The sequence below is a fragment of the Lipophrys pholis genome (assembly GCF_963383615.2).
Source record: "Lipophrys pholis genome assembly, chromosome: 1".
Taxonomy (NCBI): domain Eukaryota; kingdom Metazoa; phylum Chordata; class Actinopteri; order Blenniiformes; family Blenniidae; genus Lipophrys; species Lipophrys pholis.
In genome coordinates this window covers 29,895,329-29,918,320 of record NC_137635.1, presented here as the reverse complement: position 1 = coordinate 29,918,320, position 22,992 = coordinate 29,895,329, and the positions used below count along the sequence as shown (strand labels likewise).

The window sequence follows — 22,992 nt, the reverse complement described above, 5'->3', positions numbered from 1 at the left end:
AGTACACGTGCAAAATACAGACTTTCATCACGGCCTAATCACAGGATCAGCACTGATATAGAACAAAGTCATTGCTTTAACAGAGGTTATGTGCATCGCTCAGTACTTAGATTACATTCACATGAACTTAAACAGACTTAAAACAGTCCTCTGGTTTATTACTGTGACCGTTACGGAATACAGGTCCGCCATCTTGGATTCACAATGTGGCAAGTTACTTTTGGACACTCAAACTTATCAAATCAATCATTAACTCCACATCGGTGACACTCTAAGGCTCTTATAATCGCTCTCTACTGTTGGCTATTACTTCGATATAGTTTACAACCCAGCTTACCTGTAAAAACATAAAAACAGTGGTGGACAGGAGCCCGCTAGGCGTGATCTCTACTCGTTGCGTACTGACTTCTTCTGCGGTTGTCAGTTACTGATGCTCACAGAGCGCCCTCTGCTGGGGAAGCCTATATTGCCCTCTATTAGAACAGATTACACCTTAAAGGTATATTTACCAACAGAAAGTGATCTAAAGCATAAAAATTAAATGGAGGGGGGGAAACTATTTTCACATATTAAGCTTAATCCCAGTGCCACATATGTGTGATAAAGAGGACGTCATAAGCACGCTAATGCACTAAATAAGGTGATTATAATGGTAAGAGAATTTGTCTCCCCAATTGGGAGAGACCCGCCCGATCTGGCAACACTGTTTAGTGCATGTAGATTTCATTTTCAAGAGGTTGTACAATAGGAGCCGATAAACTCTAGACCAAATGACGAGGGAAAGAAAAAGGAGACTGACAAAAGAAATAAAGAAAAGCTTTTTAACATTTTGATTGCTCTGTTTCCTCCAGCACTTATTCGTGATGTCACTCACATATCAGTGATGACACAGTCATATATTTGTGACTGGATCGTTCAGACGGCGTCATGTTGGAAGACTTCAGACACAAATACTGAATTCGTACCACGGATGATGGAGGCCTGGGTCTGGTGTGAAAAAATCTGAATTGCAACGTTCACACATTCACGAAAGCAGATGGGTTATGAGTCATATGTGGGCAGACAATTGTATGTACAGTGTTGCTCCTCCAATATGTGGATCAACATGAATCAGCAGAGAATATCCACCAGACTGTTACTGCTGGTCTGAGTGGGACCCAACATGCAGTAGATTTACACCTCCAAACTCAGAAACACTGGGACACTGTGGAATATCAACAAAACACGCAATGAAAGGGAAATAATGACTGACAGCCTATAATCTTGAGAAACGTGCCTGCTAATGACCATGCAATGTGGTCAACATGTGACTCATACTTACTCTTAAGGTTGCTACACACTGTGATTTCCAGCCGTCCCAGACCAAAGACCAATCGTGGGAGATGTCGTGGCAAAATCTTTGGTCTTGGTTCTAGATCGGTGGTCCGGCGCAGCACAACAAATTCTAGCATATAATGGTAGTAGACGCAAACAAGTATTTACTTCAAGCTCCCGTTGCAAAATCAGCATCCCAACTGGGAACTCTCCATCTGAGCCATGTCCACGTCCAAACACATGAACACCACAACGGGGAGGACTCGGTTCATACTGTTCAACATTCTAATGCAGTAATATCGACTCACGTGGTCGGAGGCTTCGATTCAGCTTGTGTTTTCGTCGTACAATCTGCCCACTGCAAACTTAATGTTGTGGCCTGAACTTCATTAGATTTGTGTCATACGGTGTGGCAGGATGAGAAGGTAGATTGTTAAAGTCATACAGCCGGTCTGAGCCTTATTTACTGGATTGTTCTTTAATATCTTGTAATTAGATAGAATTTAAGCATGTGTTAAACTCTAATCCCAAACTTAACTTTCACACAAGCACAGTCCATATAAAGTCCCACTATGACCTGTTTACGCTCTACAGGGAGTCGAGTGACGGAGGCTGAGCCGTTGCGTGTTCACTGTTCGCTCACGTCTCCCCCGGTCAGTGGCTGCAGCTTTTTTCTGTCCTGTCATACATTCCTCAGCAGGGAGTTGGAGTCCAGCAGTATTGTCCTTCTAGTCCCTGTGGATTACAGCCCGCTGCTGATTAGTTACATTCCCTCTCGTATCATCACATTCCCCCCTTTGACTATAAAGTGAAGCTAATCTCTTCATGCTCGCCACTTCAAAAGCCAGAGGGAAGAGGAAGGGTGGGAGCGAGGGAGCCGGAGCAAGAGAAAGGCAAGCCAAGTGAGAGCTATTTAACTGTAACATGTGCTTTTATCAACTTGCAGCCAATGAACTTGGATCAAATTCTCAAAAAAAAAATTATAAAAAAAAAAATCACATAGCAACGCAGAGAAACCAAAATGTGAAGAAATCCCGAACAACCTGAGTAAAATGTCGTGAGGAAGAGATGGAAAATAGCCAAAGGAGACATGAAACAGGAAAGGTGAGACTGACAACGTGGATTAAAAGGTGAGGAATGACCAAAAGAGGACAGACTTAGAAAACATTTAGAAAACACGACTTTATACATCAAACTGCCACAGAATGGCAGCAGATCTGTGAAAAGTAAACAAAATACACTTATATGACTTTCTCATATGTTCTTGGACTGAGGGAGGAAACCAGAGCTTAAACCTTCAATGGACGAATATGAAACTCCCCACAGAGGTGAGGTCTCCCCTGAGTGGAGCATAAAACAATATTTATGATATTTTGAGATTGTCCTTAAATTTGATGTTGTAAAACACAGTATAATGTGTACTGAAATCACTTTTTGCCTTAAAATATTAGTTTTAAGAGCTGCTTAGTTTTTAGAGAGGCCCTGCCCCGACTTATGCTCATGGCCCGGCCCCTACCTGTGGTCTTGGCCCCGCCCCTACCTGCACTCATGGCCCCCGCCCCTACCTGTGGTCTTGGCCCCGCCCCACCCCGCACTCATGGCCCCGCCCCTACCTGTGGTATTGGCCCCGCCCCTACCTACACTCATGGTCCCACCCTTTCCTGAGCTCATGGCCCCACCCCTACCGGCACTCATGGCTCCACCCCTTCCTGCAGTCATGGCCCCGCCCAAAACCTGCACTCATGACCCGCTAACATCTGAAATTTGTTTCTTTTTTTTCTTTTTTGGTCTTTATGGTGGGGGACAACATATAATACCCTTGTTAGTGCTACATATAATATTTGCAGTTATCACACTGATCCAAATACTTTACAACTGTTATTAGATTAAACCAGCCTGAGCAGCTCTAGACAGGACCATGATTTTCAAAATTAAACCAGCCTGAGCAGCTCTATCTAGACAGTAACATGATTTTCAAAATTAAACCAGCCTGAGCAGCTCTATCTAGACGGCAACATGATTTTCAAAATTAAACCAGCCTGAGCAGCTCTATCTAGACAGTGACATGAAGCAGGAACATGAATTAACAAAGAAGCAACAACAAAAGAGGAACATGATTTTGAAAGTTTGAAAAAGATTTTTCCCTGCAATAGCAGCTCACCCCAAAGGTTTGCATTGGAATTCGGTCTCAATTGTCCAAAGACACGTGAAAACGATCCATTTTCCCTATACAACCACTTTACAACCTTTCCCAAAACATCTCAGCATCTTCAGATTTCATCATTAATTTGATGCTTCTTATCTCTCCAGTACCGGAGGAAGCAAAGCAGCCCAACTGCTTGATGGTGCCTCCACCATGCTGTGGTGGTCGAGAGACAAACTCAACTAGTTGTAACTTGGCGTCCTGAAATGACACACTGATCTGTAACACCCAGCGAGCTTCCACCGCCGTTCACTTTCTTGTAAAATTTCTTTTGTCATCGAGATAAAAGCAGCTGGAGCACAGTACAGAGTGAATACATTACTCTGTGGCTGAACAACATTGTAGTTATCACACATTTAGGAAGATTTTTATGACATTCTGTTTCTCCATTTTTTCTGGCACTGTGCACTGAAGTGACCGGAAGGTTTTCAACAGTTATAATAACATCAGTGACAGTGAAAGGAAATAATCACCTCACAGTCAGACTGTTGACACTCAATGGAGATAATGGTAATCTGTGTGGGAGCAGAAACTCCAGAAAACACTGCAAAATGTTTTACCCTGGATGTGGATATTTTGCCCTGCAGTGACTCCAAATCCTCCGATACACTCTGACTGGTACTTTTAGATTCAACTAACGCGTCCTGACCTCATGTTGTTAGTACTTTTACATCAAAGCAGCTTGGCAGGTATGAAGAGACGCGACAAAAACTTGAGCTCAGGAAGGAAGGATCTGTGCTTTTGGTCAGAAATCCCACAGCATCAACGTCATATTGTTCTGACAGATTTATCAAATGTTCAGTGGATGTTTGTCAGTGTTTACTGGAGACAAACCACCTTCATCAATAATAATATTAATACTAATCATCAGAAGGTAAATAAAAGATTTGAAGGCTTTGAGTGGGTGATATAGACCCTTTTCACATGACGTCACTCAACTTCCGCTTCCTTGTGAAGCAGGGTGTGGTCATCTGGCCGCAGCCATTTAATGTGGGAATACGGAACGTCAGACAGCGTCGAGCAAAACTAAACGTAATTTCCGTTAGCGATCGTTATTGTTCTGTGGCTGCACTGGACGTAGGAAAGTCATGTCCCGATTACCAGCAGCAACTTCAGCTCCAGACTGACTATAATGTTGCTGCCAGCCAGTGGTGTAGTGAAGCGTGTGCGTCAGTAAAGATTACAACACCTAGTATCCGTCACTTTACTGAATCAGACAAAACGGAAGTATAAAATCATTCTAATTACAGAAAATATAACTTTTGTGATAATACTATTTTGTGATTAGAATGAGCGAATTGGATTGTTAAAGCTTTTTGAAGATATCCACAGTTTAGAGATTTTTTTTTTTTACTTTTTAACTATGACCTGTGAAGTTTTTGTATAGTTTAAGTTAATTTTATGCTATTGAAGAGATTTTTTATGGCCTTTTTAAAGGGTGGGAACAAGTACGAGTACTGAACTTTAGCTACTTGTCAATACCAAGTACCGATACGGATACCTATTAGATTCCATTACAGTTACAACTGTTTTCATCTGATGCCTGCATATTTCCAACTTAAACATTCACATTATAGTTTTCTTGGCCTTGGAGTTTAAACACATCCGAAAAACAAAATTATTAATTAAAAATAAATTATTTGATTATTTATAAATTATTACTACCGCACCATAGACACACACATCGCATCCACCTTTTCAAGACACAAAAACACACCCTTACATACATCCAACACACATATAGGGCAGGGGAAGGGCGGGAGACGTGGCTCCCCCCAGCACCTCCCGCTGGGGTCCCGCCCCGGCCCGGGGTGGGTGCGGCTGGAGTGCGGGGGGCGCGCTCCCTCGGGCGTGGCGCTTGTGGGGGGGCTGGGGTGCGGTGCTCCTTCTCCACTTGCTGTTGGATTGGTGGAGGTTGGGATACCGCGGTGGCCGGGAGGGGGCCCGGCCGGCGGCCTGAGGGTGCGAGAGTCATCACTCCCCCCCCCGTTCCGTGTGTGTGTGTGTGTGTGTGTGTGTGTGCGGGGTGGGTCATGGGTTGGGTTTCCCAATCAAGACCCGGGGGGAGGGGTTATGGGGCGGGTGGAATATGAGGCTCCTGGGGGTGTAGAGTTGACTGTTCTCCGACCGGGGCCTGCGCCGGACTTCGCTTTCCTGGGTCTGGGGGCGGGGCTGGTCCGGGGCGCGGCGGCTGGGGCCGTCTCTGCCTTGCCGGGTTGGGGGGGGCGGTGGGTGGGCCTGTTCCCGGGGGTGCGGTGGGACTCGCCGCCGGGGTTGGGGGGGCTCTCGGCCCGCTCGGCCCGGGGGCCCTGCTCCGGCCTTTTCTCGGTTTGGCGGCTTGGGTCGGGGCCTGGGGCCCTGTGCCCTTTGTCCTTCTCTTGTGGGCCCCTCTTGCCTGGGGGGGATTCCTCTCTGCATTCTCCGTCGGGTGCTTTTTGGGCGGGGGCGGGGCTCTCTGGGGTGGTTCGCTGGGGTCTCCCCGGGCCTGGGGGGCTTCTGTCTGCCGGGGTGGCGGTGTCCGGGCGCGGTGGCCTCGGACCCCGGGGTGTCACCACGGGTCCCCCCACAACAGTTCCGGCCACACCCAGTGGACAAGCCACACGCACTCACACACACATACACGCACACACACACACACACACTTTCACTCCTCACGAAAGGTGCTTCTGAAGTTGCTTGTTGTCTGTCATCATTTGCTCAAACTTTAAAAATCATGTTCCTCTTTTGTTGTTGCCTCTTTGTTATTTCATGTTCCTGCTTCACGTTACTGTCTAGATAGAGCTGCTCAGGCTGGTTTAATCTAGGAAATCATCTTACTGTTTAGATAGAGCTGCTCAGGCTGGTTAATCTAGAAAATCATCTTACTGTCTAGATAGAGCTGCTCAGGCTGGTTCAATCTAATAACAGTTGGAAAGTATTTGGATGAGTGTGATTATTGCAAATAATATATGTAGCACAACAAGGACATTGTATGTTATCCCCTTCCCCCCTCCCCCCTCACCCCTCACCCCTCCCCCCTCGACTTTCTTCTCTCTCTTCTCTTCTCTCTCTCTTTGTGCGTTCCCCCCCGGTCGTGTACGGCAGCCATGCCAACTTCTGACGGAGAAGGCAACAGGAGGAGACTCCAGGTCTCTCCCTGTTGCAAGACCAAAAACTGTTCTGACTCCGAAGGCTCTCAATCACATCATATTGTTGGCCCAAGCTGCCGAACAGGACAAGGGCAAGAAAAGAAAAAAAAAAATAAATAAATAAATTATTTACCAATGGTTAAATAAATGTGGCTCTGCCACATATTTTTGTCTTGCAGGGTCTTTTTCCCCCAAAATCTCCTCCAACGGCCTCGATCAGTGCAGCACAGAACCACAAGGGCGAGAGCATGTGGTGGCACACCGCACGCTCAGTCCCACATCAATCATAATTTATTCATTTTTAGCATGTAGCATCGCTGGTGTGTGTGCCTTGAAACTCTTTAGCATGTAGCATGTAGCATCGCTGGTGTGTGACTCTTGAAACTCTTTAGCATGTAGCATGTAGCATCGCTGGTGTGTGAGCCCTGAAACTCTTTAGCATGTAGCATGTAGCATCACTGGTGTGTGAGCCTTGAAACTCTTTAGCATGTAGCATCGCTGGTGTGTGAGCCCTGAAAGTCTCTAGCATGTAGCATGTAGCACAAGATAAAATCCTCCTGATCCATACACTGAAGTGCGACACTCTGCTAACTGTCTCTGCTGATTGAGTTGCTGGTGTTGTACTGAGCTATCTTTCTGCGCCTCTCAATATTTTGTGAGAACATAATCTACAGTCGGTCTTATGTTTGTCTTTCTCAATAAGAGTAAAGAATCTCCAAACCGTCGACATCATTTGTCTTTCATTGTCTACCTGCTGCTGATGTGGCTGACCAATGACATCACATAATATTCACTCGATACTGGTATTGGAATAGCGTATAAAGCAAGGTCTTTAGATATTAATTCTCAAGTACTTCAGTGCCTATATTCTATCATGTGTTCCCATATTTCATGCTGTGAAGGTCCATGGACGAGCTGCAGGTCCACAAGTATTCATGGTATCTTACAAGTTTTCTTTATCGTAAGACAATTCTGACAGCGGAGAATAGTGTGAGTGAAAGAGAGTGATCTCCTGTGGTGTGTGTGTGTGTGTGTGTGTGTGTGTGTGTGTGTGTGTGTGTGTGTGTGTGTGTGTGTGTGTGTGTGTGTGTGTGTGTGTCTAACATGCAGAAATGATATTTCCCATGGCAGTCTTGTGTCTGTCAGTGTGTCCTTGTCACAAAGAGAAGTCACACACTCTGCAGAGTTACAGCCACCAGGCTTCAACAGTGTTTTCACAGCGGCTGCCAGCATCACACACACACACACACACACACACACACACACACACACACACACACACACACACACACACACACACACACACACACACACACACACACACACACACACACACACACACACACCGGAGCTTTCTCTCCTTTATTCCGCCTCAACTTTCCCTCCTTTACTGTGAAGCGGCGAGCTGCAGGGCTCAGACACGTTTCAGTTAAAAACAGTCACTTTTCATATTTAAAATCAAGTCATTGATAATAACATTTTGCTTGGCGGGGAGCGAACATGAAGACATGCCATATTCATGTTACCCGGTTCTGGTCATGCACTGCAGCTGTTGTACAGGTCAGTCTGGGCAGGAATCTGGGCGAGGTGACGCTTTCTGTTTTTCTGACAGCACCAGTGTGATTTCACCGTCTCTCCATCCTTCACTCCCATGCAGGGGTTTCTAACCCCCGCGGCGTCGTCTCCACCGCACCCAGCTTTCATCATGCTTCCACTGCCTCTTCTCATCCTTTTGTCTTACAGTCACATTCTGTCGTGGCGCGTTGCACAGAGCGCTGCAGGAAACCTCGGCAAGCAGCTGCAAAACATCTCCAAAGTGCATTTTTACTCATTTTGGCTCCGCGTCCCCACAAATAAGACTCACATCTTTGTTTCCACTCCCGATCATGTGATCACAGCTCCAGTGTGCCACTGAATTGTCCTGTACGGCAAAGCTTCTCTGCTCTGACAGGATCTTGTGACCAGGGGATTTTAAAATGTTGAGAGCTTCAGGTGAGAATGGCAGGAAATGACCTCAGGTGCAGTTTGAAGACTTCACTACAGACCTCCATTCAGTCCATCACGTTGTTCTTTTACATAGACCCAACAACTGGGGGTCCGACTGCCGCTGCTTTCAAATCGCTCAGCTCATAGACAGAATACTCATTGTAATTATTGATAATTACATGTTTGTCTGAAGTCCATGAAATGAAATGTTTCTTCCCCCAAGACTTGATCCTGGGCCCACTGCTTTTTAACTTTAATGTTATCAGGAGACCCAGGATCAACCTTCACAGTTATGCAGATGATACACCGCTGTATATTTCAACAAATCCTGACAACTGATGTCCTTTCTTACTGCATCTTAAGTTTCAATACCTGAATTATGGAGAATCTGTTACAGTTCAGCCAGAATCAGCAGGCTCTCCTCAGTGCTCAGCCTTTTTAATGCCATTTATTGGGTGTACATCGAATGACTATTGAACAATCCATCCATCTTTGATCCTGCTTATCCTGTTCAGGGTCGCGGGACGCTGGAGCCAATCCCAGCGCACTGCGAGCGAGGGCAGGATACACCAGGACGGGGCGCCAGTCTGTCATTTTATACAACAATCACATTTTATTAACATGTCCCTTTCAGTGATGCCGGTAACGTGTTAATTAGTAGCACATGCAGTCTGGGCTGACCCGCCCCCCTCTCCACTCTCAGCCAATCACAGACAAGCTCGCTCTAATGGTGCGTTCAGGTCACACAAAAGAATAGGAACTAACAAACATAATAACAAAACCATATCATTGCATCAAGAACACAACAGCAGAGACGTTACACTAGTTTTGTAATTTTGCTGAGTAAAAAGATATATTGGCAGGAAGCCCCGCCCCTTTTTTCAGAGATTTTAGCAAAACCGGTTTCCTTTTTTATGTTGAGACGGTGGGGGTGTTGTTGACAGCTGCTAGAAGTAACTAAACGTTACTTGTATTGTAATTTAGTTACTTTTAAAAACAAGTAGTCAGTAAAGTGACTAAGTTGCTTTTTAAAGGAGTAACTAGTAATCAGTAATCGGATTACTTTTTCAAGGTCACTTTGGCAACACTGGTCACTTTGTATGCAGGTTCCTTTTTGAAGGGGTCATATTATGCAGAAGTCACTTTCTAAAGGTTTTCCAACAGAAATAATCGTCCCCCTACCTGGAACCATAAGTGAAGACAGTCTGTCCTCTCTCTCTCTGGCTTGTTTCAGTTTTTAAAAAGTGCGTTGCTCCAACCAACCAATCAGAAATCAAACCCTATATAGTGTCATCGGGGGTTCAGCCAATCCCAGTCAAGGTAGGCCCTCCCTTTGACTCCTCCCACAATTAGTCAGCTCTGCTCTGGCACATGGCACCACCAGAGGAAGTACTTCCTCCTCTTTCCAAGGTGGGCATGTGTGGGCGGAGCCAGTCCAGCTCACACAGACACAGCAGATTCTAAATGTAGCTCCTATGATCCAACATTCAAATGGAGGAAAATCAATGAGAAGCTGGATTTGGGGCTCTAAACTTTGAATACAAGGATTTTGGACCAAGGAGACCATGTGAAAGTGTTGAAACGCTGGATACTATGACCCTATAAATGAGTTCAGTTCAAATGAAGTGATTGTGAGAATAAACACTTGAATTACAAGGTTTTAATCTATTTTAGTTTTATTTATATAACACCAAAAACAATGCCCTCTGGCACGTCTGCAGAGAAAAACTTCAATAATCAGAAGTAATACGTGTGAAAACGCTCTAATTAAATGAATATAAACAAAAAGAATGACCAAAGAAATTCTCGTGAGGGATTTGACTTCAGTCAACATTTATTCTTTGTTCTATAAAGTGGATTACACCGTTGCTCGTTTAATTTCCACCCAGATAAGCAAGACACTGATTTTAATAGAAACTAATTAGTGATCAGAGCTAATGTGCAGATATTGTGATGTAAGTGGGAGGGTTTTCACCTCTCATTCTATCACTGCTGTCACATTCATTAACCCTGTACTGACCCAGTTCTTCTCCTGGACCTATTAAAGAGCTGCAGATGTAAAATGTTCGTGATGCTCCAGATGTTATTATTCTTATCAAAATCCCCTAAACACTTCTTCTAAAGATTAACTGTGTACCTACAAAAACCTCATATTTCTGAAGCTTTGTGCAGCTCCGCTGTCGTGGCTCAGACGCCGTGTCTCTTCTCGAAGGATCCACTTTCAGCCTGTGTCGGCCAACCAATGAGCAGCGCCGCTTGTCGATCAGCATCAGCCTCATTCCCCGCTGCATCTGGAGCTGATGACCACGGAGAGAAATCTGTTTTCATCCCTCCTGCAAATCCGGACGAAAACCGAACGATCACAGCAGTCTTAACACGTTCCCTCGAGTTGAGCGGCCAACGGTTGGACGAGTGAAAACGTGGCATGATAATCTATAAATAACAACAATTCCAACTCAATTAAACAAACAACAAGATGGGTTTTTTTTTTCTTTTCTAATTTGAGCTCAAACTGATTTTATATTCCAGAATCGTTTGCTCCAAGAAAGCAAAGGTGATGCTTGTTTTGTGTTTTATTCCTGTCAAGGAGGAGACGTAGTTTCTTTCCACCACGTTATTTACAGCGCTTGTTCTTTAAGGCCTCACACTCTTCTTCTCTCATTCTCTTAACTCCCACACACACAGCGACACCTCTGGTGTGGAAGTAACACAGCATAATAACAGACATGAATATAACAGCGTGACTAGAGGCTGGTCCTTAACATCTGGAAGAAACAACATGTGCACACACCTTAGTGATTAATTTATTTCCCACCACGCAGTACCAGTTCCCTCCTCCTGGGGCAGCGTCCATCACACATCATTGTGAACAGTGGAAAGAAACATTCACCAGTGTTTGTTGTCCTACTTTCCACTTTCAACAGTCGTCTTTGTCCCAGAGACGTTCTTTATGGCACAGTTATGTCACGATCAACAAGCCAAAGAGAGAACACAGTTTTCTAGACAACATGCAAACATGTCGGCTTTAATTCAGAGTCCAAATCCTCCTCTGCTCTCGGACCACAGGACGTCTCAGCCACTCACATTCGATCAAGTTTTACTCACATTGATTTTCTATAGTTTCATCCCTACAAATGAGCGTCAGTCACATTGTTGGTTTTAAGACAATTAAAATCTGTATTGACTGAGTTTAGGTTACAGTGCTGATCACCATGTGAATGCTACAAAGAGGGGGTCAAGCGATACTTGGAGAGCTGAGGGTCATCTTAATGGTGATGCAGTATTTTTCCCTTTTAAATCTTGGTTTGTGACAGCCGTAATGCCATTGTTTAAACATTGTGGGTGTTGTAATAGCTCCAAACAGTTAAGAACACAAAATAAATACAATAGAAGTTAAAATATCAATGCAGCAGAGTAAATTTAAGTAGGCCAATACTAAATGTTAACGCTAAACAGAAAAATACAACACAAAAAGAGGAGATATAGAGTCTTATTGCCACAGGAATGAAGGATCTTCTGTGGCTCTGTTGTGCACACCATCACCACCACCACCACCATCAACACCATCAACACCATCAACACCATCACCACCACCATCATCACCCCCACCCCCACCATCAACATCATCATCACAATCAACACCACCACCACCATCAACACCATCACCATCACCACCATCACCCCCACCCCCACCATCAACACCATCACCACCACCACCATCACCCCCACCATCAACACCATCAACACCATCACCACCACCCCCACCATCACCACCACCATCACCACCACCACCACCATCATCATCACCATCACCACCACCACCACCATCATCATCACCATCACCACCACCACCACCACCCCCACCATCACCACCACCACCACCATCATCATCACCATCACCACCACCATCAACACCATCACCAGCACCACCATCACCATCACCCCCACCATCAACACCATCAACACCATCACCACCACCCCCACCATCACCACCACCATCACCACCACCACCACCATCATCATCACCATCACCACCACCATCAACACCATCACCAGCACCACCATCACCATCACCATCACCATCACCACCACCATCAACACCATCACCAGCACCACCATCACCATCACCATCACCATCACCAACACCACCACTACCACCACCACCATCACCATCACCATTCTTACAATCATGTTTAGCATGTACTAGCTCTGAGGTGTGAGCCCTGAAATTATTTTGCATGAAGCATGTAGCATGTAGAATGTAGCATGTAACACAGCTCAGAGTTATGTGCTGAGTAGTTAAACGAATGAACGCTATCAGGCTAACTCTGCTGGGCCACATGCCTCCGGTGATTAAGTTGCTGGTGTTGTACCAACTATCTTTCACCTGCTCTTCACATTTTGTCAGAACACAATTTACCATCTTAATTTTTTCTTTGTCATTAATATTTAAGAATCTTCAAACCGCCACTTGTCCTGCCTTGTCTGCCTGCTGCTGACGTTGCTGATGGATGACGTCACGTAATATTCATAAGGTCTTATGAGGCTAGCTCAGTTGGTAGAGCATGAGACTCACAATCTCAGGGGTAGTGGGTTCGTGTCCCACGCCGGGCGTCACCTTCCCGTGGGCTCACCACCTGCAGGAAGGTTCTTAATAGGTGCATTGTGATCTGGGTGACGGTGCTCAGACTGTCACCGGACCAGACCCGGAAACGGATAAGCGGAAGAAAATGAATGAATGAATCTTATGAGGGATCTTTTGGAAATACGAGTACTCCGTGCAGTATTGGAGCCGATATTGATATTATTGGCGTAAAGACTTCTAAAAAAGTTATTTAATGAGTTTCCTTGTCATAACTTGTCATTCATGTCAACCTGTTTATTTCTAGAGAAGTAAGAACTTATAGGTATACTGTACTTGTCCCCACGACATGCTGGAGGTCCAAGATTCCTCTAGTTTGATTCACCCAACTTCTTCAGTTCGCTCTGTACTCAGTACAAATTAGGACTAGTTGACTGGGTAAACAAATGTTTCATAGTTAACTAGCTGGCTAATTGAGTGGCTGGATGTATGAATGTCCACGTCAGGAGCCAAATACCAACACAGCGCTGCCCGACACAGTAAAGAGCTGGATTCACCTCCAGGCCTCCACTGAACCAGATCTATCAGATCGGCTTCGTCAACGGGAGAGAAAGAGGGAGGAAAAAAAGGGCGGAGGATTAAGGTGAAAGATGTTAAATAATGAGTATAAAGGAATTCTGTTTCCTTTTCATACTGTATGTATAATGTATAATGTAAATATTACTTCCAACAAGTCTGACCTGGTTATGCGGGACATTAATAGTCAGTCCCAGGGATGTGGGCCAGGTGATAAACTGTATGAGCCGCTGGGATCAGGACCGGAGGAGAAGAAACAGACTTCTGATGAAATGATCTGTCTTTACTTGTGTAGTTCTGGAATAAAGCAGGAAAACAACAGGTTCTTTGAAAAAAACTGATGAATGGAGGTGTGAATTTATTAACTTTAATTTTTACTGTATTCTTTTCTTTCCTCCCCTCATTTGAGTTTACATTTTTGTACTTTTTACTCTGCACAGTCTCTAAACTGGCTCATTACATCATTTAACCACAAAAAACAATCACTTGAACTTCCTGTGTTTCAAAGTAAAAAGTTTGATTTATTGAAGAAATCGCTCTAATAGCATTTACAGGAGGCTTTTACTTTGAAAGGCTTGGCAATGCTGTGTTTTTTTCAGCTAAAGTTGTCCCCTCTGTTCCACTTTGCTTTTATAATGTATTTCAAAGCTTAATAATTGTCCTCTTCACATCTAACATCACTTCTATGTGACACCATCTTAGCTAACTTTTCATTTTAAAACTAGTTTTTCCAAACAACCAACAGAAAGTGAAAAAACAGCCACTAAATGCACCATTAAATAGTCTCTCTATGCTTTGAGATAAGATCTCTTGAGGTTTAAGTATTTGACACTGTTGTTTTCTTCACCTCTTATTTGGAGAATATTGAAAAATATCAAATACTCTTGGAAATTATGAGATCAGAACTGATTTCAGCCATAGATTTTAAAATAAGTTAGATTTTTGTTAAGTAAACACTTTAAAACCACTGATACTTTAATGGCCTTTAATTTGATTTATTTTTAGCCCTTAATAGGTCAAAACGTCATGGTGACAAAAATCTCTGAACAAATGATGAATCATAAAGTGACATGTGAATATTGATGTTTAGTAGTTAAACCGTTTGCATACCAGTGTTGTGTTACTTTATAGCTGGAACGTTTTCCTGAACGTGCAGATCAGCGTTTGACCTTTTCAGCGGAGGAGTCGTGGATGTAAAGTGTAACGTCCACAAGAGCTCCAGTGAGTTTCATCTGCTCCGAGCGCCAGGAGGGGGAGGTGGATCCTCCTCAAAGTTCACCGCCGCCCTCAAGGGTCCAGAGTTCGGTTTTGATATTCTGAGAAAACGCTTCAGACTGATGAGGCTGTTGCCAATGACGTGCTTCAGCTAAATGTGACCCAACGAGGTGTCCAATCTAATGAACAGCCACACAGAACCCGGAGAACACGTTCAAAGTGGTGTTAGAAAATGGGACTAGCTTTTTAATCTGCAAACATCTGCATATATATATAAGTACAGAAGAAGTACAGAAGAAACATGGCTCATTGATTGGTCCGGACGAAACCAGAAGTCCAGTCGCGTTAGCCAGTGGTGGCTCGGCTACTTAGCTCGTGGCTAAGGGATAGCAACAAACAACCTCGATATTTAGTCTTCAGACCAGATATCAATGAGAGTCTTCCTCACTACTTCTTCTTCACTACTCCACGTCTGTCCAACAGATATTTCAAGAGGACCAGAGTTCTCTTCTTAGCTGCGCTTCAGAGTTCATGGGCGTTTTTACGTCGCCCAAACCAAATGGTTTCTCCCCGGAGAGCCTCTGTCTGGTCCGGATCAAACAGGGGGATGTGAACACGCCCTGATTTATCATATTGAACTGCTTCATCTCACTGCTGCACACCAGCATGAGGTCCAGTGTCTTGGCCAACGGGCATCTGAACTCATCCTGCAGCGTCTCTCAGGCGGAGTCCTGCACTTTAGTCTACAAATATGTGGATTTTGCCTCTTTACCCCCATGTTGAGAAGCCCAACATGTTTGTCTGCCTTGTCAGAAACAGACCTGTCCATGAAGATGTGCTCTGGCCTGTGCTTCTTCCCTCGGTGCTGTGTGACACTAACCGGATCTCGCCATGCAAACTGCTGCTGCTGCTGTGCAGGAAGCAAAACAAACATGCGCACACATCACCGCTGTGCTTGTGGCTTTTATTTACACAGCCCACATCGTGGCAGCAGCAGGGGCTGATGGGTGATTATGGCGTGCCGTGCTGAACCTTCACTTTAATCCCCCCAGTGAGGAAATGAAGATGCTCCTCCAGAGTGGGCGGTACATTGAGGGAGAGTTAAACCCTCACACGTACACAAGCAACAGAGGTTGGATTGTAGGATTTATCAGAGGACTGCTAACCTGTTTTCCTTCTCTTCTTGACAAGTTATTGTCAAAGTCTAAAATTTATTAAATCATTATCATATTCCTAGATACAGCGTATATTTGTAGGAGCTGAGACATTATGAACCAGGTCATCCAGCCGTTTCTTGGTGACATTTTCTGTTAATATTTTCAGGAGATAGTTTCAGGCAGTATAAAAAGCCTTGTTAGGTTCATTAACCCACTGTTCAGAGTGAGGATGCAGGAACCAGTTTTGACCACTAGAGGCTCTTTATTATAACTGAAAACCAGAGTTCCTTCGCAAAAACAGAACCAAACCCGGATGACACAAACTACTCCAGGGGCCTGTACTACGACTCTGGATAAACATACCCAGGATGTCTCTCTGTTTCCTGGCTTGACTTACCCAGACATTCATGATAATGATAAGCTTTAACACGAAGCAGGTTAACAACTAGTTCAACTCAGAGTTTTCCCTTCAGGATCAGAGCACCTTCACGTGAAAAGGGCGGAGGTTGCAGCGTCTGACCAATCATACGCGGAGAAACTCTGCCGAGCAGTTTACAGATTACTGAAGGAGCAGTTATTCTCTGAGATAATGAAGAATAAAAACACATCCACCAGAGTAAAAGACTGCTGCTGCAGCAAAATCCAGAACATTCCTGACTTGTTGATGTGTGACTCTGTGAGATTATACGATATGAATTCATGGGACAATATAAACGAACGGCACTGTGATCACTGTTTCACTTTATTCCAGCAGAAACGTTTCGGGCTGAACTTCCTCACTCTTCTTCTTTTAGTTTAGATTTCCCATTCAGTGGTTTTGAGGCTGAGTTTCCTCCGTGCGAGTGTGTTTCGTGTTGGAATATTAATTCATCACCGTGACGGCTCGAGTAGTTCTGCGTTCCATAAATTCATGTCTCTGTAGTTGTGTAAGGGTGTGATTATTAACCTCATTATTCCAGATCAACCCTCGTGGAGATAAACAGACTTGGAACAAGTCAAGAACAAAAATATCCTTCAAAGCCTCAGAGACCAGGATTTATTTTATTATGTGAAAAGGATTGCTCTAAAAACTCCTCTTTGCTCTGAAGCCGTGCACCAATGACGTTCTTCCAATAACAGGCAAGGCATTTTCCAAGAGATCTGATTGGTCAGGAGGCGGAGCTATTACACTCGCTGTGATCTTATGGAGAACGTAACCTGCTCCGGAGCACCTTAGACCCCCAGAGCAAGGGACCAGGTGATTAATCCTGGTGAGAAGGGAACGAGCATCATGATACGGAAAACCCAGAGTTAATCCTTGAAGTTATCTCGATAAGAGAAAATCCAGAGATGTAGTCTCGGCCCCTGGAATCTGAATTGCTGCGGCCAGTGGCAGCGTTTCTTAAAAGGAGTAGAGCGATTGAGGGTCGAGGATCCACCCGGTGACGAGCGAAAAGTTCCCGCCATGTCAGATCAGATGAAATGAGCTCATCCTCACTTCATAAACTGAGCACTATGTCCTCAAGTCAGGAGAGCCGGAGGTTTGCAGCTCGTCCTGTTTCACTGCAACAAACGTGAAACCTTCACCCAACCACTGCAAGATCGTCCAAACACTCCTTCTAGTCTTCGACTCAAACATGAGTTAAAAAACTGAGACGGGAAACGTAAACCCCCAAGACTGTGACCTCAGAATACCTTCTGATGAGATGACCACTGACCACAGCCGATGATAGAAAGTTACCCAATAAGGGAAAAGGACACGTGTGATTTTTCTCTCCATGAATATCATGTCATACGACACCAGGAACACAAGTAGAACGTGGACTTTGGGCTTTAAATAAAACAGGCATTTACATAGAAATGTGAATAGAAGCTTGCAATGCTTTTGGCTGCATTAGTGCATGAAGCCTGTAACTACTAACTTTTATCATTTTAATTCTGGTTTGTCAAATAAATCAGGAAAATACCAGGAAAATATTACAACATTTAACACTTTCTTCAGTCATGAAGTAGAAAAATCCCTGCTCAAACCTCAAAACGACAATAACACACAGAAAACCACTTAACACGTTTCTGTTTATCTGCACAAATGTCTTTTAAACTTCATATGTTTTTTTTTGTTTTTTTTAATGATGCTTAGTTTGTGACTGTCCACAATGCTGCCGTTATACTGCAATTTTTCACTTGTGGGACTAATTAAGGTTCATCTAATCTAATCTCCTCTAATCTAATCTAAAAATGTTGTCAATTTTCAGGATTACAACCTTTTCAAAACCACAAAAATGACTCAGCTATTCTTGTTCATGGAGGAAAAAAAACAACAAAAATTAATTCTTCCACAATTTTATAATAAGGTATTTTAGAAATGTAATGTTTCACACACAAAAAAAAATACATCAAATTCAATATTTTGGTAAATATTTGACAGATTTCTTTTATTTTTTCTTTAAAAAACAAAATCTCACAACATGAATTATTTTTGTATTTCTTTGGCAAAATTAACAGTAAAATCAAGTAAGGAAAAATGTTTAAATCCCCAAAATGTGCTTGTTATAGATTTATGCAGCATAAAGAGAAAAGAATGGTATTCTAGCATTTAAAAGAAATCTGTAATGAGTTATAGAGGCTGATGAATCAAACATCTGAGGGTTCATTCTAAATGAAGGAACTGAAGGTATTTGTATTTAAAATGTAAAATATTCACAATAAATGGGTTGAAACTGCGGCAGTAATGTGACTCTAACCTGAGCTCGCGTGAAGTGGTGAGAGGAGTGTTGGAGGACGAGTGTTGACTCTCTTCTGAATGGATTAAGTTCACAGTCTGCCAGCTTAAGTTGGAGGCTGCATGTCAGTGGCGGTGGTGATGGAGGGTGGGGATGGGGGTGGGGGTGGGGGGTAACTGTGAGCAAAGTAATGAATCCCAGGCAATTTAAAGTGAAGCGAACTTAAGCAGGAATAGTCGGATACAGAATATTGGAGCGAGATTCAGAACTGGGTTACAGACTTTCACCGTGCAGCAGGATGAATGCAGCTCCAGCCTCCATCCGCCACTCAGGACGGAGCTGGTCCTCCTTAATCCAGATCCACCTTCGCTTTACATTCCACACGCTGTGGGAGACATCCCAGCTTCTGATTGACTTCAGGTTCTGATGAGGTTTTTTTTTATCATCCTCATATAAAACGAGGAATGAGGCAGTTTGAAGAATTTTTTAAAAAGTGGAAAACACAGAATTTCTACAAGTTTAGGGAGTAAAAGTATTTATAAATGAAAAATTGACTGAAGTACATCCAATGAAGCATCAAGCTGTCACCTTTGGCAAGCAGATACATGATAAAGAACTATCATACATGGTAAAATGGTGCAAAAAGTGCATGGAGGTGTTTGTAGAGCCTCTGCCTCATATCTTAAGTTCATGAGTTGTAATTTTGGTCCATGAACATTGAAAATATCTGCTTTTCTTCATGTTTTATCACAGTAACATTCAACAAAGCACCATTTACAGATTTTAAAGTACAATTTGGACTATTTTTGGTCATAAATACATCAACACAAGCTCCTTTTGGTGAATTATTTTCACGAAAAAAAAGGAGAGATGCTGTGTAACTCTCAGAAACACATGTATGGTACAAATACATCACAAATCTTTCCTAATGTAGGTGTTCCTAATGATGTTTATTTAAATTTTTATGTGTTTTCTGTACATTTACATCAAATTCCACAAGTTTTTCCATTAAATTCACATTGTTTTCTTTTTCTAATTGTGATTTCTTGTAAAAAAAAAAAGAAAAAGTTAATACTAAAATAAATAAGTCGCATACTGTAAAAGTACTGGTGGTGCAATGATTAAATACAGTCGGTGTCAGTCACTTCACCTTTTGTTGTTCTTGCTTTTTCGCAGAAACAAGTCAAAATGAAATCCAGCTCAGTTTAAAGTATGTTTCCATCCAGCTGCTCACAGATTGTCCTCATTCCAGACAGCAAAGCTTCAGGACAGCTGGAAATGTCAAGACTCTCAGTGTGTCTCTGTGTTTGCACGCTGCAAGAAATGAGGGAGTAGAAGCCAGTTTGTCAGGAGATGTTTAATGTGATGCCCCGGGAATATTCCACCTCTGAACTACAGCCTGGTGGAGCGTTACTAAGACCCGGACGCTTGCATGGCAGGCATTTTTAATTTCTCTTTCTCATTTGGGCTGATTGGGGCCTGGTTAGTGTAAAAGCAAAGAACCGATCTTTTTACATGATGTGGTTACCGGAGAAAATGATGTCCACATATGAGGACATTCATTTTCAATTTCGATAGAACACAATAAAGTCACAACTGAGTTTGTGCCTGAACATATTTCCTGTGTGAAAAAACAAAATGAGAAACAACAATTGTGCCCCTTTGAGCAATATGGCTCATTTGACAAAATCAAAAACACTAAACATTTTACTTTGCTCCTCTTCTGATGTGTTCATTTCTATTTCTGAACATTTCACTTACACTCCAGAACTGCTACCTCAAAGTTTTTTTCCCCGTGGGAACACGTCTACACCGACAGCATGTGTGAAAGGCTGAGGAACACCTTGCACGTGACACACTGCACTCCAGTTTTTCCAACCACTTCACCACACTAATATTTCCATCCTCAGTAGTGACTTGTGCTGAGGTTTCTCTTGTTTGGTCCGTTGGTAGCTTCTGCACGGCTGCACTGACCCGATTCTTCATAACTGTACTCGTTACATACGTCTGCTTCTTCACATTGAGCTCCACGCCTCGGGTGGAGGGGAAAAACCAAACAGGGTGAACATTTGTATTAGGATGCAGAGTTTGAGAGAGACGATTGAGCACCGGCTTGATGTGTTGAATGGGTTCTTGCCAGTGAGGAAGCGTTAGAGCAATCTGTGATTACTGTCATCAAGTCTTTATCACTAAACTGTTCTAAGTCGTCCTGTGGGGTCCAGTCCTCGCTGTCCTGCACACATTCCTCTTCATGCTCAGACTAGGCTTGATCTGCTGTTAGTGGAGAAAGCCTCCATCGCATGTCCCGATCTGAACGATATCCAGCATTCAGCATTAGATGTAACTGCCCATCGCATTAATATCTTCTTATTTCCTGGGCCTTGGTCTTTGTGGACCGGTGTCATCCACATACCTGAACCAGTGTGAGGATTATTAAAAACACCCTGGCTGAGTGTTTCAATGCTGCAACATGCAAGGCAGAGTTGAGTGATATGAAGGCAGATTAGGGTTTTTTTGTGTTTTTGGTTCTAATGAGCATAAAAGAAGTTGCCCTTAAAGGAGCCTTCACCAGAAAATCACATGTACATTGGTGTTGGACCTCCATTGAAACTTGCCTGAAAATCTGGAGTTTGAGTATTAAAATATTTTTTTCTTTTGGGATCTTTGTTCAAACCAGAGTTACCCACAAGGGGCGCACCTGAAAATAGGAAATTTTGATTGTGCTCCTGTGTTGTTGTCAACACAGGAGGCTAATATAATAGACCACCTCTGTTTAGGCAGTTCGCGGCTAACGGCTAACTACTAGCCTCTAACGGAACTAGTATACATTTTGAACCACTTGTGATTCACAAATGACCCAGTGTTTCATTTTAAATCTCCGGGGTGCGTTGCTCTGCAGTGTGAATGTTTGTAAGCTCCACGATTGTTTTTAACTTTGATTTTTCATGTGAGCAAAGGACTATTGCTATGCTATCGCTATCCATGGTTGCCAAAATCACACATGTAGTTTCACCAGCTCTATGTTTGATTTATTTTTCTTCTCATAAATTATAAAAATTGATTTAAAGACAATTTAAGGTGATGACTTCTTTAAGAGACAGTAATTTTTTGGATGAGGTGTCATTATTAGTCATTTAAAAGTAGGTAAAGCAAGCTTTGGGAAAAGTTACAAACAGAAGTGTTTTCTGTCCTGTCCTGTATCTGCTTATTTCTCTGGCCATGTGTCCTGATTCCTTTCCTGCCTCTTTCATCCCACTCAGATCCTGGAAACTCCCCATCCAGAGTCTCTTCCTCTTCATCTTCTTCCACTGCGGGGGACAACGGCACAGAGCATCTCCTGCAGAAGCAGCAGCACTCCACCGGCAGCCCAGCCTGCAATCCTGAGTTCCCGTCACCGCGCGCTGCCAGCACCTTGCCTCGGAGCAGCGCCTCGTCTGCCGGCGGCCGGGACCGAGACAGAGACAGAGACAGAGACAGAGACAGAGACAGAGACAGAGACAGAGACAGAGACAGAGACAGAGACAGCCAGCTGGACAGCCTGATGATGCAGCACTGTGACGTCGAGAGGAGGAAGGAGGTGCTCCTTGACCACCTGAGGCAGAAATACCCTCAACATGCTGCTTTTCTCATGGGACACCAGGACCACAGGAAGGAGCAGGTGAGGCTGGAAGTTGCTCTGGTTGCTGTTTCACATGTCAGTGCAGACATGTCAGTGGTTTTTTTTTTGGAACATTGTTTTCATAAATTGCTCAGATTCTATAAATCATACAAAAGTTTTTAACACAACTTTATTTAAGATTGAACGTGTAATGAGGATGAATCAAAACTCTTACATGAGCCAAGAAAAGTTATATATCGATTGTTCCTGGATTACATCAGCATTTAATATTTTAGAACGTGTCAAACAAACTTCTGCTCTTCAAATTTAATAAAAAAAAAAAAAAAGGAGTAAAATGCTATTTCTACTATCAGCCACAACATAAAAGCCACTTACAGGAGCGGAGCCTCTTGGGATCTGCTTGGATGTGTTACATCTAACAATCAGCAAAAACTCCACATTGTTTTTGAACACAGTCTGGAACAAGTTCAAACATAGAGACTTTCAAAGTGAAGAAATAGTAGTAGACAT

The 22,992-nt window shown here is 43.5% G+C and overlaps 1 protein-coding gene across 1 annotated transcript in view; it reads left to right on the top strand.

Annotated features, from left to right (window-relative positions):
* Positions 1 to 22,790, top strand: part of LOC308111692 (uncharacterized protein) — a 39,311-nt gene extending 16,521 nt beyond the window's left edge. The window contains exon 2 of the mRNA XM_080466685.1: positions 22,124 to 22,790. Coding sequence (XP_080322811.1) covers positions 22,124 to 22,644 — 521 coding nt within the window. The 3' untranslated portion in view covers positions 22,645 to 22,790. The remainder of the gene's footprint in view (positions 1 to 22,123) is intronic.
* The last annotated feature ends 202 nt before the right edge of the window (positions 22,791 to 22,992 follow it).